This window comes from Hakea prostrata, chromosome 2, assembly GCF_041222555.1.
Source record: "Hakea prostrata isolate BN-2017 chromosome 2, UWA_Hpros_2, whole genome shotgun sequence".
In the NCBI taxonomy this organism is placed as follows: Eukaryota; Viridiplantae; Streptophyta; class Magnoliopsida; order Proteales; family Proteaceae; genus Hakea; species Hakea prostrata.
The window spans coordinates 45773266-45790634 of record NC_142601.1 but is presented as its reverse complement, the minus strand read 5'-3'; the positions used below and the strand labels follow the sequence as shown (position 1 = coordinate 45790634).

At 38.1% G+C, this 17369-nt stretch overlaps 1 protein-coding gene across 2 annotated transcripts in view; it reads right to left on the bottom strand.

The window, feature by feature from the left end:
* The window catches only part of LOC149024477 (Calcium-dependent ARF-type GTPase activating protein family), a 35352-nt gene extending 19917 nt beyond the window's left edge, over positions 1 to 15435 (bottom strand). The window contains exons 1-4 of one of the 2 annotated variants that reach the window (XM_089144703.1): positions 15216 to 15435; positions 14900 to 15026; positions 10676 to 10759; positions 833 to 917 (exon numbers count right to left, since the gene is read on the bottom strand). In XM_089144703.1, coding sequence (XP_089000829.1) covers positions 833 to 917; positions 10676 to 10759; positions 14900 to 14981 — 251 coding nt within the window. In that variant the 5' untranslated portion in view covers positions 14982 to 15026; positions 15216 to 15435. The remainder of the gene's footprint in view (positions 1 to 832; positions 918 to 10675; positions 10760 to 14899; positions 15027 to 15215) is intronic. The other variant, XM_089144704.1, reaches the window with a different exon arrangement.
* Between the last annotated feature and the right edge of the window lie 1934 nt (positions 15436 to 17369).

Sequence of the window (17369 nt, the reverse complement as noted above, 5' to 3'; positions counted from 1 at the left end):
ACTTTACTAAAGGTACACCAAGACAGATGTTTCATCCTTTTTTGACCAAGTTGGGCATGTTTGATATCTATGCCCCAACTTAAGCAAGAGTGTCGCCAGAGGTTTCCTAGTTGGAGTAGGACTCTTTAAAACTCTCCTAGTCTAATTATTTTTCTGTTCCTTTATTAATTTTCTACCTTAAATATTTCCTGTTTCAATACTAGATTGATTTTTTATGCCTCCTACTTATATTTCTTTTCCTACTCAATATAGGACTTTTCTACTCGACGTAGAACTTGCTCAAATTGTAAAGTATAAATTCTCCATTGGGGACTATCAATAAACTTAACTTTCTCAGAGCAATTATCTTTAAATCTATGACTGAAGTGAAAATAAAACTTTGGACATGCAAATTCTGGCATGATTACTTTAAAAAAAGCACCAACTATATTTTGAAACTGCTTGACCATATAAATATTTGAATACCTATGCGAAGTCCATATATATAGGTGGAGATTTGTACATTTTTTTTTCTTCCTTATTTTCTTTATTTGGGTATGGCAAATGATTCCAGACATTGGTGAATGGTGACGCTGTCCAATGGTAACTTTAGGGCCACTATGTGTTGCTGACACTATCTAATTTGTCTTTGACATCCTGTTGTGCTCGCACTTAATTAAGCATCTTTTCTTGCACAAAGATTCAGCAATATTATTGCATTGTAAAGAATATTGAAATCATGCTATGAAATATGTAACTGAACTTGATTTTCCTCCCAAAGGTTAACAGCAATTCGATCAATATAAATAGCCAGGGCAAATTGCTGCTGAAGTATGCAAAGTTAGATACGTACACCCATTTGGGATCCGGAGAACCACAATCAGCACAAAACTTATTTCCTGATTGATTCAACAGAGATTCCAGTCTAAACACTGAACCTGTTTAATTAGAAAAAAGAGAAGAGAGGTTAGGTTATAGTTATAGTTGAAGCAAATGATGAGAAGATGTATATTACTGCTTAAATATGTATCCATACACCTCCTGTTAATGACTTGAAATTAGTATACAGTGTGTTATAGGCTCCTTTGACTACTGCCTGGAAATATATGACAATGACAACAAACTAAATCAAGAAATATCTGAAGGCGTTAAAACAGGGTCTTTCAGAAAATGAAGGGCATAATGACTGCTGGCATTATCTAGGTATTCCAGTGATTCCATATTCCAGACTTCCAGTTTCTATTTAAAAGAAAAGTAATTTGTGTTTCAGAATGAAGCATCTGCTCAGCAAGTCACTGTAAACATTGAATTCAAGCATTCAAATTTGCAGGGAATGAGGAAAACAAAGCCTATAAACTGTCAAACTGACGCCACCAAAAATAATCATGGAATTCCAAGCCAACTTTAAACTTTCACTGAATGGCGTATTTTGTACAATACTAATAAGAATTTAATGTTCCCATAAAGTTCTTATAGGTATTAGTCTGAATGTAAAATTCCAATACAGAGATTTTCTCATAAAGCCAGATCAATGACTTAATTGGGTAGTTGGAAGGAATGAAAACTGTTGAAGATGTAAGCTGACAAGACGCATAGAATAGGTACATCTAATTAAAGTCCAGTTCTGTAGGATTGATATGGTGCAGATTTCTCTGGCATTAATTAGGCAGTTGAAAAAGCCTGAGAGGCATATATATCAGAGTATCAAGTGCTCAAAAGAGCAAAGGTAATTTATTTAATTAATGGACTTGAATCAGGTTGTGCCCGTTCAATAGGAATTTGGAACCCATCGTGTGAATCATGTGAACTCTATCATAGATAAGACAAAGGACAAGAAAGATGTATTTCATTCAGATGCTGGGCATGGGGTACTGAGTAAGTCACAACAACAGATTTGCAATTTGTTTTCCTATATCTCTGGCTTTTGACCATATAGCTAAGTTTTTAAACTTGGTTGCCAGAATACCCGAAAAAGTGCCATATATCCAACTAATGAACCTAAGGAGGGCTCCTCAAACAGCCAAAAACAAATCAAATATCCATGCAAACAGTTGCTAGCATCAATTCATCCTTTCTGTATTACCCTCATGACAGTGACATCACACGTCCACCCATTAATACCAGAGACAAAGATGATGGAACCTTTCAGCTTGGTTCAGTGAGGCATACGAAGATATTTATTAGAAAGGATCATCTGGACTCTTAGGACTGTGGTCCACACCACATCTTTTTCTTTTTGTTACATCGGTATTAGTACTTATTGGGTATATTTATTTTAAGGGTAATCCAGCAAGTTACATTTTTTCATATTTTGGGTATTATGGGATTTTATTCAGTTGGGTTTTTTTTTTCCTTTTATTTGTACGGTTACTTTAGGAAGGCTTTTCCTTTATGTTACTAACCAACACGGTTTGAGATCTTGGCGATCTCGTTTTTCTAAGAAGGCGAAACTATATCTCTTACGAGATCTTAGAGTTCTCACAAGTCGCTTTAGATCTCGCAAGATCTCAACTTCTCGCCACAATATCTCGGTTGAACTGAGATCTGGTCCAACCACATCCAATCAGAACCCTTATCTTGAACGAGAGAGAGGGGTCATTTCTCGACCTCTCTCGCCAAATCTCACCTAAACTCTCAATTTTCGCCAAATTTCTTGCAGATTTCAGCCGGATCTTTAGGTGCAACTATTCTTAGCACATCTACAACACCAAAGGAAGATCAATAAAACCCATTTCAAGTAGATCTTAAACCACGGTGAGATTTTTCCCCAAATTTTGATTTTCTTAAATATCATGTTCTAGAATAGGTGTTTGAGTGTAGATTAAATATACGTTGAAGTATTGAACTACTTACTTTAATCTACACTTTCATGGGGGGATGAAAATTAATTTTCTGTTATTAATTTAATTTGAATTTTTGTATTTAAAAAATATAATTTCAAAGAAATTAAAATTTAAAAAATATTGAAAAATACTTAGGTTATGATGTGATTCTAGTATATGCTAGATTCCATTGGAAGGGCTACAACCTCATGGAGTCAAATTTTTTATTTTTCATGCTTGAATCCATTTTTTTTAATTTCAGATTTAATTATTAAATAATATAATTACAAAAGAAATAAGTTTTTAATGAGAAAAAAAATTTCAATGATGCTTATGTTAGCAGTTTATCATAAAAATATAAAGATGTCAATATGAACATATTATGAATGTTCTTAGAACAAAGTGTGTTTTTTGTTTTATAAATTATTTTTACATGTTTTTAATTATAAATAAAATATTCTATTGATGTGTGGGAATGTGTATGTATGTTGTGTAATGCGTTTCAGATTAAATGGCAAGTAATGGGAGTTGCACTGGCACTGGCAGTGGGGTTAGGGCACAAGACATTGCTTGGCAACATGGGAAGGCATTGACTGCTGAAAAGAAGAAAACAAACACAAGTATTGACTTAAGACTTTGAATTTTAGTGGTGCAACCAGATTGAAGCAAGACTTGGCAGGAGGATGCAAAGATGTTGCCAAGTTTGCTAAGGTTCCCTATGAATTGCAGCAAGCCTAAAAGGAGGGAGACTAAAAAAGGCAGAGATGATACAAAAGCAAAAAGGAGTTTGAGGATATAGTCTTATAGAGGCTTTATGCTAACGTTGATAAGGAGCCGGACGATGATGAGGAGATGAGGACGACTTTGGATGTCGAGTCACATGCTGAGTGGAGACAAATGAGGGTTGCAATGGAAGCTAGCAGGTAGTCCTTCCATTTTGATAATGTGAGGCAATATGAGCAGGCTCAAAGAGCATGTGGATCTGGGTTAACTATGCCACATAAACATAGTTTTCAAGGAGGTGAGTGGAGGAGGAAGGCTAGACATGGGCAAGAGCAAACTTACACTTACAGTAGGGATCCCACATATGACTAAGATCTCTCCCTCTTCAGGCATCAGGACACCTACCAAAGAATCATCCCTCAAATGTTTGGTGGAGGTAGAGAGGGTAGTAAGGAGAAGCAGGCTAGGGGGGCAATCAGCAATTACATTGCTCTACAACAACATTGCAGCTAATGTAGCCAGCACTCCATATAACCAAGGGATGATTAATGCAGTAGCTAAGGCAGGTATAGGGGTTAAAGGCCCAACCCCGTGGGGTTTGATGCATAAATACTTGCTAAAGGTAAAAGGAGGAGGTGGAGGACTACATTAATACATTATGGGCACGATGGAAGACATATGGTGTCACTGTGATGGTTGATGGATGAACCCGTTGTACTACACAGTCCATCATTAATTTCGTGGTGAATTGTAATGGAAAGACAATGTTTCTGAAGTTTGTGATGCCTCAGTCTGACTACCTCTACAAGCTTCTAAGAAAGGTGGTCCTTGAGGTAGGGGCAACGTTATCCCATCTATCATGAATAACGGTGCTAACTTCAAGAAGGCTGGGGAAATCTTGATGAATAAGAAGAGCAACAGGATTCATCTCTTCTGGACCATGTGCAGCACACTCTATTAACCTCATGTTAAAGGACTTGAGGAAGAGGAAGTCGATCGGTGTGTGGTTGCGAGGGCAAAAAAGGTTAGTAATTTTATACATAACCATGGCCATGTCTTAAAGATGATGAGGCAACAGTGTAATTGTGATCTATTGAGACTTGGATCAACTAGATTTGCCACCAACTATGTGGCTTTGAAAAGTTTTTAAAAGAAAGTAGTGGGTCTTTAGCACATGTTTGCGAGCGACGAGTGGTTTAGTTGGCATGGATGTAACTCACTTGAAGGAAGAGAAGCCCAAGAAACTATTGTTGATGGTTCATTCTAGAGGGAGCCTAATAGGCCAGTGGGAATTTTAAAGCCAATTGTGTTTGTTTTGAGGATGATGGATGTGGAGAAGAAGCCCACATTGCCCCATATGTATACTGCCCTCAAGCAGATGAAGGAATTGATCAGAGTTGGTGCCCCTAAATCCTACAAAACTTACTCAAGGATCATTGATGACAAATGGGAGAAGCACTTGATGCATCCTATGCACTTGGCTGGTGTGTCACTTTAACTTTATGTTGTATAATTTAGATATTGTTGATTACACTTTTATAAACGTAAACAACTAAGTCACCAACCAAGTTTTTAATTTCCACAATATAAGGTTACTACCTCAAGCCAAAGTACCATTACAAGAATAGTCTAGGGCTTGAGGTCCACTTGATGACTATGGTGTAAGAGGTGGTGGAGAAGTTGGTGCTAGATGCCGTCATGCAGGGGACATCAATGGAGAGGTGAGAACTTATTTTATGGTTTCTACATCTTCTTTTTGCATATACAGCAATTAAAATTGTACTAAGTTTTTGTCAACACTTAAAAATGGGTGTACAAATTAGGGAGTTCAGGGATTCCTCTGGGAGTTTTGGCAAGCCTACTGTAGTTTCATTAGGCATAAAACTGATCATGGTATGTAGTCAAGTACTATAAGTATTAAGTATTAAAATTCACTTGCCTAATGCATTCTAATATTTGGTGATGCAGCTGAATGGTGGGTGCCATATGGAGCTAGTTCCTCAAATCTAAGGGATAGCAATTAAGGTCATCTCACAGACTTGTTCATCCTCTAGTTGCAAGCGGAACTAACTCATCCACAATATGATACGCAACAAATTGGGGAGTAAGAGACTCAAGGATTTGGTGTATGTGCATTATATAACATGAGGTTGAGAGTAGGGAATATATGGGATGCTATTAAGGATGACACTCGAGACCCAATCGAGTTGTTAGATATATTTCACGTACCACCCGAAGAGGATGAGGAGGAGGCTGTTGTATATCAATGGGTTATGGATCGGAGTACACCAATGATAGATCAGCTAGGAGGGCAGCTGAATCCTACTATTATTGCTGCCATGCGTCTAGATGCTTTGGATGCTCACATATCTTTTGATAAGGGTGTTGTGCATGTAGCTGCAGCCACAAGACCAGTTATACCATTTATAGAGCCACCTGGTCAACCTGCTACAATTGATGATTATGAGAGTGTCAGACGATGGTGATGATACTATCCCTCTGAGTCGATGAGGCAGTCAGTTTGGTGTTGGAGTTGCTAGTGGAAATCAGGGGGGTCACCTCCACTATAACCGACGAGATACCTAGGAGAGTCCCACTTCACCCATGCGCCATAAGATGATGACCTTGGTTCTCATATGGCCCAGATTTATCCTAGGAAGACCCGATGGCAGATGGATGATGATGCAAGCATGCAGGATCTAGTATCGAACATGGGGAGCATAAGCATAGATCACAATCACAGTGGTACTCAACAGCAGAGTTGGCAGTCTTTGGAGTACACATACGGGGATTACACCATTGGTTCAAATTATAATGGGTATTCTACATATGGAGCGCATTCTATTCCTCAAATCCTTGCACCTGAGAGTAATCATATGAGAGTGAAGGTGGACTATTAACTGATTGGTTCAGGAACACCTACCGACCTATTCAGTAGCAATACCAAAAGCAAGAGCAACAATTAGGATGGCACCCCACCCATGATTATAGGTTACCTCAGAGTTCTATTCCTCTTGTATTCTGACATAGAGATATATCCAGGCCACACATGGGCATATGAGACATACTACAGTGACTCCTTGACTTGGGAATTGTACATGGCTACCGTTCAGAATGAGATGATGTAGAATGCTAAGTGATACCAAGTAGTAAGCCAATCACCATGTTTATAATTTAAACTTCAAACTTTTACAAGTGCACAACTAATTTGATTGTTTGATTTGTTTCACTGTCACTTTACTGTTGATTGAAATTGAATATGATGACTTTTTATTTCTATTTACATGCATGGACCATAATGATGTTGCTTGGCAACACGGAGTCCCCGCAGATCCATGGAGCCAAAGGATCACATACAACTACTATCGCAGAGCCCTTAATGGAGGCAAATGCTAGTTCAAATGACACTTGGCTGGTGGCTACTGTGACCCATGTGCCCTACTATCCCTAATCCTGTAAGGGAATATATGGAAGACCACCTTATGGAGTTGGAGGGCCGTCTTGTAGCCGCCGGTATACAACGTGGTTGTGGTGCTACTGAAGCCAGTGGACTCGGTGCTAGAGATGGTGATGGAGCTAGGGCTTGATTGAATTTTTATCTCATTCCATACTTGTCTTATTTTACTTATGACTTATGACTTATATAGAACTTCTAATGGGTGTATAATTTTATTATTCTATTCTCAACAGTCGAGACTGTAATACTCATATGGAAGGAATTCTGATGATATTTAAGGTATTTAATACACTTACTTTTTATTTATATGTCTTAAAGGTTTTATATTTCATGTTGTATAACCTTGTATGTTCAATCCTGTAGCATTTTAGTTCAAACTTAGGGTCGACTTAGAACTCATATTTTGGGTTATTTCTCACAAATCTAAGGCCACCAGTGTGTTCTGAAGGCTTAAATTAGGCTAATTACCAACTTTGAGCCAAACCTGGATCTTAAAACCCCCGAGATGGGTCGTAGAGTTGGCCCATCAAAAATTCCCAGATCTTGCTCGAGATCTAGCCATATCAGTTTTCTGGCCTAGCGAGATTGGTGGCGAGAGCACGTTCTCCAACCATGCTAACCAACAGCTTGGATCACAACATGAAAATTAGAAAGGAAAAAAGAAAAAAGACAATCAACGACTACAGCTCTCTTCCTCTCTCTCGCTGATGGAAGCCCCCTCTTCCCTCTCATGAAAGGTATATTTTCTCCCTTTGCTGCTTCTCTGCCTCTGACCTTCATCCGGCCCTTACTTTTCTAATTTTCCCCTTCCTCCTTCTCACTTGCTCTTCTTTTGTCCCAAGAAAATCCCGCGGCAATCCCAGTTTCTGCCATCAGATTTCCTTCGCCTCTCTCTCCTTTATTTCCTGATCTCTTAGTCCTATTCCTACTACAGAAATTTTCTGCCATTTATGTCTTCATTCTCCTTTCCTTTTCCTCATTCCCACTACTCCCCTTACCAATGGCAGTATCCTTCTCTGCCCAGAATTCTCTCCCTTCTCTTATTCTTTCTTTTTTGTGGAGAATCCTTGCTGCAAAAATAGTTTGTGCGACCCCCTTCTATTTCTTCCCCTTCCCTCTTGTTGTTTTCTCCTTTGTCCCCGTACCCCTACGGCAACCACTTATTTCTGCCAACAGCTTGTGTCCCCCTTGCCTTGTTATTTCCTCACCCCCAAAGTTCTGCCTGGTGATCTTCTTTATTTCTACCTCACTGCCTTGATATTACTTGCTGCTGGCTACATTATTTCTGCTTCCATTACTTTAATTCCATTGGTGTTTGGGTTAGGATTTAGTCTTGATTTTAGTTGAGATTGACACTGCTCATGTACTTTGCCCCCTATTGGATTAATAAAGCAGATAAATTGTTGCTGAATTTTTCTAATTATTATAAATGCAATGCCCTGTTGTCCCCTCCCCTTGACTAGTTGTGTGGAATGACTAAGTTTGATTCACCTTGTTCTTCTTGAGCCCTTGGATTAAAATTTACATGCTATTTATATTTATTTATTGCTGAATTTATATCCGTAGAAATTTTCTATTAAATGTTCTGAATATGTGCTTTGCAAACCCCTCCACTAATCCCTCCTAGTGCCTTAGTCAGCTTAGGTTCTTGTTTCTTGTAGAATACCCTTGACCCCTAGGGTTGTCCAACATCACCTCGTCAAGATGATCAAGACAAGCCTTTAACAGTCATTGCTCTCACTCAATAGGAAAACAAAGAAAGGGAAAGGAAGGATTCTTTTTTTGTTTCCTGCAATGTATTCATAAGGAGGATCAATTTCTTTTCTTTCATACTCTCTTCAGATGTCTGGAGTGTTCCTTTATTTGCTTTAGGCACCGTTTGTTTGCTGAATCTGAAGTGGGCTGGGAAAAAAGGGGGTGGGAAAAAGTTTGAAAAAGTAAATTTTTCTATGAAATCCTAAAGTAGGATTTGTTTGGTTTAATGGGGTGGGAAAGTTGGCAGACAAGCTTCTTTAATTTAAGGAAAGCTTGTCTGCTGATGTGGCATGCTAACTTTCCCACCCCATTCCTTTTCAAAGTCCCACTAAACAGGTGGGATTTTGTAGAAAAGTGTGGGAACCAATAAAAGTGAGACCCACATTTGAAACTTTTCCACAAAATCCTTTCCTTTCCTTTTTGTCCCCCCCCCCCACTACATATGGGCCCCACATACTTATTTTTTCCACCCCACCTCTACAAACAAATGGTGCCTTAGGTAAGTAAAAAAAGCCTAGAATTGGCATTCATCCTCATAATTAACTGGTCCCACTTGATAGTACCTGTAAGTATGCATGTTATTTAAGGTTACGTACTAAAGCAGCAAATTACATTGTTAAGGCCCTAGAATTGTGACATGTTGAGGAGAGATGAGGAATTACCATAGCCAAGTGCTGGTTGGTGGGTTATATATTGGGGGAATTGTGATGAGAGGACATGGACTATTTTACGGGAATGTTTGGGCAGCCATCGACTAAGGGGCAGCATATGCTGTGGGGGTGACTAGCACAATTGCAACTTGTTTATATTTCTTATTTTCTTGTCTAAGTGACTGTCCATATTATTCTATTTAATCTTATTATTTTAAGTATTTGATTCATGGGTTCTTATCAACTGGTATCAAAGGGCATTTCGATCAATGGGAAGAGGCATGGATACTGGATTATCCAGATTTTCCGGCAATGGGAAAGCACACGAATGGCTTACAGAGGTCACTCTCTTCAGTTGGGCACACCAGATCAAGTATAAAGATCAACTAGGTGTGGCTCTGCAACATGGGTTTATCAAAGAAGCATTGGACTGGGTTTATTGGAGAAATTGCCCAGAGTTCGATTGGACAAGCTTCAAGGAGGCCCTGTAGCACAATTTTGATGAAGGGAAGGCCATCAAGGTGGTTTTGCTAATGTCCGAGGTGACAAGGGGGTTGAGCCTGAAGCCACTTCCCCAGATTTTTCATCAGTTATGAAAGAAGCAGAAGGTGATTCGTGTAATGGGGGTGTAATGGGGGTCGAAGAGGGGAAGTAAATTCAAGGTGGTAGAAGGTTTGTGCTGGTGGATCCAGATCCAAGTAAAAGAATGGTTTCTTAGTTCATTGATTTTGCTCTAGTGGTTGAAGAGACCCCTCATTGTGAGAATCTCCCAATTGCTGGCTATCCCCAGTTTGGTGGAGATGATCTCACTCATGATTTGCGTCTCAAATCAAGTAAGTTTTGCCAGTATAGAGGAGAGAGAGGTTGGGCAGTGCAAGGTCCAGCAAAAGCCACTATAGGTGACGGCAATAGTGAGGGAGGACTAGTTGCCATTATGCATGTTTGGGCAGCCATTGGCTGAGGGCCAGCGCATGCTGTGGGGATGACTGGCACCATTGTAACCAGTTTATCTTTCTTATTGAAGTGTCCATCCATATTATTCTAGTAACCAAATCTTATTACTTTTAAGTATTCGACTCGTGGGTTCCTATCCTACATGAACAATATTAAAAAGGTAAAACGTAGTTCACTATGACTTCATCCCTCAGAAGTTCCATCTTCCAATTGCTTTTTGTAGTTTCAATTAAAGGAAAAAGAAAGATCTCAAAGAATCATATTACAGAGTGTCTCAAGGACAATCATAATGAAATATAATCTACAGAAGCTTCAAACAACTATAAGCAAAATACCTGTAGAAGATGTTTCGAAGTCATCAGAAGTAAAACTTGAAGAACTGGCAGAGAACAAGAGATCCCTCAAAGAACACGCCGATCCTACAAACACAACTTAAAAAGTTTGAAAAGAGTTTTTTATAATAATCCCATTTGAAAATTTCAATCAGGAACAACTAAAAGCACTTGGAAGTCAAAAATTGCATCTCCTTTCCATACACCAAAGAAGAAAATTAGGGTATATTGCTTTCTCAAGATTGGATTGAGGTCAAGTAAGTTGAGCTACAAAGAGATAACAGAGCAATAGCCTTTCATAAGCACAAGTGGTTAAGTAATAATATGACACATTGGAATGAATTAGTTAAAATTGATGCAACAGTAATCTGTGCGTAATTCATGTCTCATGATATAAATCAATCTAGTAATTAAAAGATCTACTCTCAGATACCAATTACGATATGGCGATCTGATTACTATGGAATGGGCAGGATATATGATGGGCAGGCAGTCAAAAAGGTACAAGTTTCAAATATGAGACTAAAATATTGTTAGGAAACTACAAAGTGGATAAATAAAGCGCGGTGCGATGCCCTGATTGTCTTTCTACAAGAATTAATTGGAAGAGGATAAGTGCAGAAAAGGAAATTCCTTTATTGTTCCTCTACTAGAAATTAAAATGACAAGGCTATCAGGAATCTTCAACCATACTGTGATGTAGGACAAACATGAAGAAAAAAAAGCCAAAATAGTCACTGTTTATGTGAACAGTGCCATGGCCCTTCTGTGACTTGGGTGGAATATTTTTAGAAGATTCATGGTGCCAAGACCAGATGATGTGAAGTTTCTTATGACGGTCAATTTTCTCTCTCTGTGGGGAAGCTAGAAATTTATTCTGATACAAGCTTAGTTGGTATGTTTTATTAGTTGCTTGGTGGTATTAGACAACCTCATCGAGTACTTCCCATCTTCCTCACCCACACACCGTTTTCTATGCTGCTAACCTAGGTTAGTGATTTTTTATAAGCAGCCCAACTTTTTTTAACTGAGTGTGGCCAAATGTAGACTTGCAGGAGCTATGGAAGTATCGAACTATAAAAAAGCCAGCTCAACATTTCCAAATACGGAAACTCGTCAATTCTTTTCTATTTAGTCTTGAGAGTATAAGTTTTGTTCCTCAACAAAGTTTGTTTCTATTCTCATAATTAGCATTTTCACATATCTTGGCAAGCACTAAAGCTTTATACATTTGTAATGATTTAAGAGTGTGTCCCCCCACCCCCACCCCCAGAAAAAAAAAAGAAAAAAAAAATACCTCTTGGAATGATTTAACAAGAACGGTTTTGGATATTGATTAATGAAGTGTTACTTTGAGCTATTCTATTCTATCCATTCTACTTTCAATTTTCCTTTTCTCTTATTAATTCTTCTCCAAATCACACCACTCTTGTGCTGAGGTTTTTGAAGCTGCTGCAACATTGAGGGAGATCACCAAAGGTATCTGTGACATCCTTTCTTCACCAAAATTTGCTTTTCTTCATCTCAATACTGCCAGGTGTACTGTTAATGGCATAACACTTTTTCTCCATTCAAGTAGGCCTTGCTGCTGTGCTAAAATGCTGCTAGAACTTTCATTCAGACAGACGCGTTGACTGAGGTTTTGTTTGATTGCTGCCACATTTATCAATCTGACGTAGAACGGTTCTTGGCTGAACCTTTTCTACATCATGCTGGCAGAGAAAGTTCTTACAAACAGAAGGTTAAGTTTGATATATCTCATGAGCTGGACGGCACAATTATCAAAATATGGGAAGTTCAACCAGATATGCCAATAGATGTATGAAATTACGGGAATCCAGTGTTGGGTAACTGGGTAATGAGCACAGATAAATGGATGATGAAACAAACAAAGAAAAGGTATTGTAAACATTGTACTCTAAAGTCTTTAGTGGATGAAGTGGAGCAAAGCCTTGATGAGATATAGGTTTGAATCTACATTCAGAAGTAATACATCAAAAATGCTTCATCAGTCATTGGTTTGCAGTAATCTGGACAAATGCAGAAGCCAAAAGAGCAGCTAATGAACAACCCCTGAAACAATATGTATTGTATAGAGGACCTCAGACAGATCAAATATTTTGAGGAAAATGTGAAAAAATAATGAAGTTGATTTGTTATTCAAATTGACAAGGATAAACTGGAATGATAATGCATCCTGAACAGACTATATGGAATCAAATTTCACAGCATTACAAAGAACTTAATGCCTGGGTTAGGTGCTTAGTTGAAAATCTACTGTTTGTCCTATATAATATACTAGATTTGATCTTATTCTTAAGAATCAAACAGAAAAATACATATAAATCTGCTCGATATGTGAGTACATACAGAGAAAAACAATCAAATAGATTCTTGTAGACCTTGACCTAGTAACTTGTATAGTCATTGACAAGCATTTGTGGCCTTCTGCAAATGACTATCTAGAATATCATACATCATAATTGGAATAAAAACTATACAGCTATACACCCTTAGCACAAAAATAAGTGAGAACCTGAGACTTCTTCCCATTTGGTGTGTGGGATGTTGAGGTTGAAGACAAGTTTTGGACTTACAAAGTAACAAGTATACAGCAATACATGCTTACCACAAAGGCCAATATAAACCTGAGACTTTTTCTTTTCCTTTTGGATGGGGTGTGTGGGAGATTGAGAACAATTCATTGACCATTCATTCATATAGAAACAAACTTGGTTGCCAAAATTCTTACGTTTATTGAATGCCTTTAAAAAATCTAAGATCCAGATTCATCTGAAGGTGATTCAAGAACTTTTAGTTTCGATTGCACTTAAATCTCAATTTTACCAATTTTTCATAGTATTCATTCTCAACGCTCAAAATATCAGTCAATCCAAAATTTTCCTTGACATAATAGCTTTATTATCGCACAAACTATCTTCAATAAAATTTATTAGCATTTTGTGTAGACAACATGCTCCAAAATATTTTACTAACCAACCTGCATATACCTTTGTAATGAAGCCATACGAACCCATAGGTCCTTGGAATTTTCTTTTTACCCACGAAAGTGCACACACTATGAAAGATTGACAAACCTTCTATCTTTTGCTAAATGAAAACCTGACCTTATAAACTTTTATTTTATTACATCTCATGCCAGGCTTGAAATTATTTTCTTCCATCTTTTTAACTGTTGAATATCAGTCCCTTATGTTTCCTGGTCTTTGCTATGTTACCAAAATACTAAAAAATTCATTCCCCACTCCAAATTACCTACATATCACAATGGTGTTTCCTTCTTGTGACAATTTTTGGGAATGCTTCATTCTTTGATCCATTTGCTTGGACTAATGTCAATCTCTAATGTTTCATTAAGAGTTCTGTCATTTAAATTCTTCAAAAAGAATAAATGCCCACATCCAAGGATGGAAAACCAATAACATCCAACAAAAATAATTTTACTCTTGAGACTAGGACTTTACCCTCATAGATTTTGAAATCTATTTAGTCATCCAAAGTGACTGTCAATGCAGTGAAATCAATGAGAACACCAATTAGGGGTAAATGTAGTTCTCTCTCGGTAAGTAGTGAACCTATATGTTGTTGACCAATTACAAAATATAGTAGTATTCAGGAAAGGAGACAGGATTGTCTTCTCCCAGGAAAAGAAAATAACACCACAGATAATGTCTGCACTGCAAGGCATTCCTGAGCTATTATGCATTCCACAGTCCAAAAAGACTATACTCATTGTTTCTCAATTTTCGGTCCCAAGTTGACCAAATTTCACCTTCTCCTGGTGAAAAACACTAGGACTTGGAAATCAAGACCACAACAGTCACCTCAACTACGACCCTGAATGGGTAAAATCTCTCCCCAAACCCATAAGAAAAACTTAAGATCAACATGCACCAGCCTCCAACAACTATTTATTAAGTATTTGTGTATATACTAGTTCAGTAATTTTTTGATAATTCAGCATTGAACCCTAATTTCCACCTCTTCTTTTTTTGATTTCCCATCATTTCATCTGATCGTCAGCACTAAAAAAGAAGAAGAGGGGGATAACATTCAGCCCCTGTTATAACATAATATGTGAATACAACTGCTGGGCATTGTTTATAAATCACTCATGAAGGAAACAATCAAATATATTTGAAATCCTTCCTTGTCAAATAAGTTTGGAGACAATGCAAGAAATTGAGGAGGAAAAACAGGATGAACCTGAAGAATCGTGGCTGAGGCTGCTGCCGGATTTATTATGTACAGGAGTCATTAGAAGCCCAAGAATTTCGGACCCAGACATGAAACACCCTCTAGAATGTGAAAATAAGCATGAACAGCTTCTTGCCTGCACAGTACAAAAGAAAATTGAAGAATAAGCAAGAATAAAGAAGAACGCGCATAGAACAAATGTAAGAATTAAAAACTCAAAAAGTTATTCAATATTGAAAGTTGAAACATCTGTCGGCCATGGCTGCAAAAAAAATGTAATGGGATTATTATTCGCAGGAATCTAAAAGCTTCACGGAGATCATACCTGGGAAAGACGTATCAGATGGACCCAGGAAGAGCTAATCAATGGCTTATCGCATCTGCAATCTTCCTTTCTTTTAAAAACACTTGTTCGTTAACCAAAACCCATAACCATAAGCGTCGACGCGAAATTGTGGAAACCAGAAAGAGAGAGCCAACTGTACAGACGTTCTCTCTCTCTTTCTTCTGTTTCTCTGAAAACAGACAATGTGTTGGAAGTTGGAACTTGGCAGTCAATTTAATTTGTCATTTCCTGTAGCCAACGGGTTTAGTTCATCCAGGATTTAGAGTTTTTATTTTTATTTTTTTAAGAGAAAAGCAAATATATATATTATAGATATACACACATAAAATAAAGATGAACACTAGGCTGCGTTTGTTTGCAAATGTGGGGTGGGAAAAAAAAATATGTAGGTCCCATGTGTAGTGGGGTGAGGGAGAAGGAAAAAAAAAGAAAGGAAATGGTTTTGTGGAAAAGTGATAGGAGTGGGTCCCACTTTTTACTTTTTCCAACTTTCCCACAAAGTCCCACCAAATATGTAGGCTGCGTTTTGTTTTCTGGAATAAAGGTGGGGTGGGAAAAAATGGGTGGGAAAATTCTTGAAAAATGTGTAGATTTTTTACTTTTCCCTTAAATCCCAAAATGCTTGATTGTTTGGTGCTTGGGGTGGGAAAGTGGGAATCATTCAAGGAACTGTCCGGATGTGGCCACTTTCCCACCTCATGCCTTTTAAAACCCCACATTTTGGTGGGACTTGCGGTTGGGAAAGTAAAGTGGGACCCCCCTTCATTTTCCCAAAACCCTTCCTTCCTTTCCTTCTCCCTCGCCCCACTCCTGGGACCCACTTTTTTTCCACCCCTTTCCACCCCCCTTTGCCCGCGCCTGTTGGTTGGGCCACATCAGCATGAAACTTGTCTCCCACTTTCCCACCCCATGCAACCAAACAATCTACCATTTTGGGATTTAAGGGAAAAGTAAGGAATTTACACTCTTTTCAAGAATTTTCCCACCCCTTTTTTCCCACCCCACCTTTATTCCAACAAACAAACGCAGCCTAAAAAAAAAAAGATAAGAGTGGTTCAGTTGGCAAATGCGAAGTTTTCATGTAAGAGGTCAAAATTTGAATCTTCTCATGGTCAGAGGCGAGGCTCCGCCTATACTAATTAAAATCTTCCCATAAGATGTAGTCGATGTGTTTGTAAGCTAGGCTCGGATGAACTTCAAATTCACTAGAAAAAAAACACACACTAAGGGTAGGGTTGTCAAAAAAAATCAGTCTTACCAAATCAAGAATTAACCTGTGTTGAGTCCAAATGGGGCCATTCCAAATCTAGGGATAAAAAACAATCAAACTAGGTCCCAAAATTACCACTCCTTGACAAGACTAGGTTGGGTTTCGATTTAGGCCCCAGTTCTAAGAGGGCCAGCTATACTAGGATGGACTTTGTTAATTTGCAATACTCAATGAAACATTAGGGCTAGGTTAGGCTAGGTTTTTTTTTATTTTTTTAAACAACAATCTTATTCAAAGCGGGCAAGGGGTGGGAGAACATTTCTTAAGAGTTCTAATGTAATTGTAGATCTCTTAGCTAGGAAGACCCTTTCGGTTTCGAGGTGCGGAAGAACGGCCGTCTTCCACTGTGACTAGGTTGAAAGCATACTTGAACCTAGCAACGTTGGTTGAGCTTGGATTTGGGTTGAATAACTCTGTGTATGATCATACCCTAGGTCAAAACACATAATAGGCTTTGTCGGCTAAATGTGACTTGCAAATATAATCAAAGAAACTTAGGTATACAATTAAATTATTTGGAAGGGGATTGAACCCCACCATGACTTCTAAAAACTCAAATCCTTTCCAATTTGTACTCTTCAATAATAAATGTTTTTTTCTCTTTAACCAGATAATGATGTAAAACTATGAGGATTGACATCGATGAAGGTTGCAATATTCATAAGCACCATTTCTTATATCTCTCTTACTGAATCAATAATAGATGCAAATGATAATGACTCCCCTCCAATTATATTTACAACATTTAATCCCATCTTTTTCTGCAATTAAATGAAAATTACTCAATTTTTGCCAAAAATAATGAAGAACACTACAAACCCCACGTAAGTGGTCCTGAGGGTATAAAGAGTGGAACTTGAGGC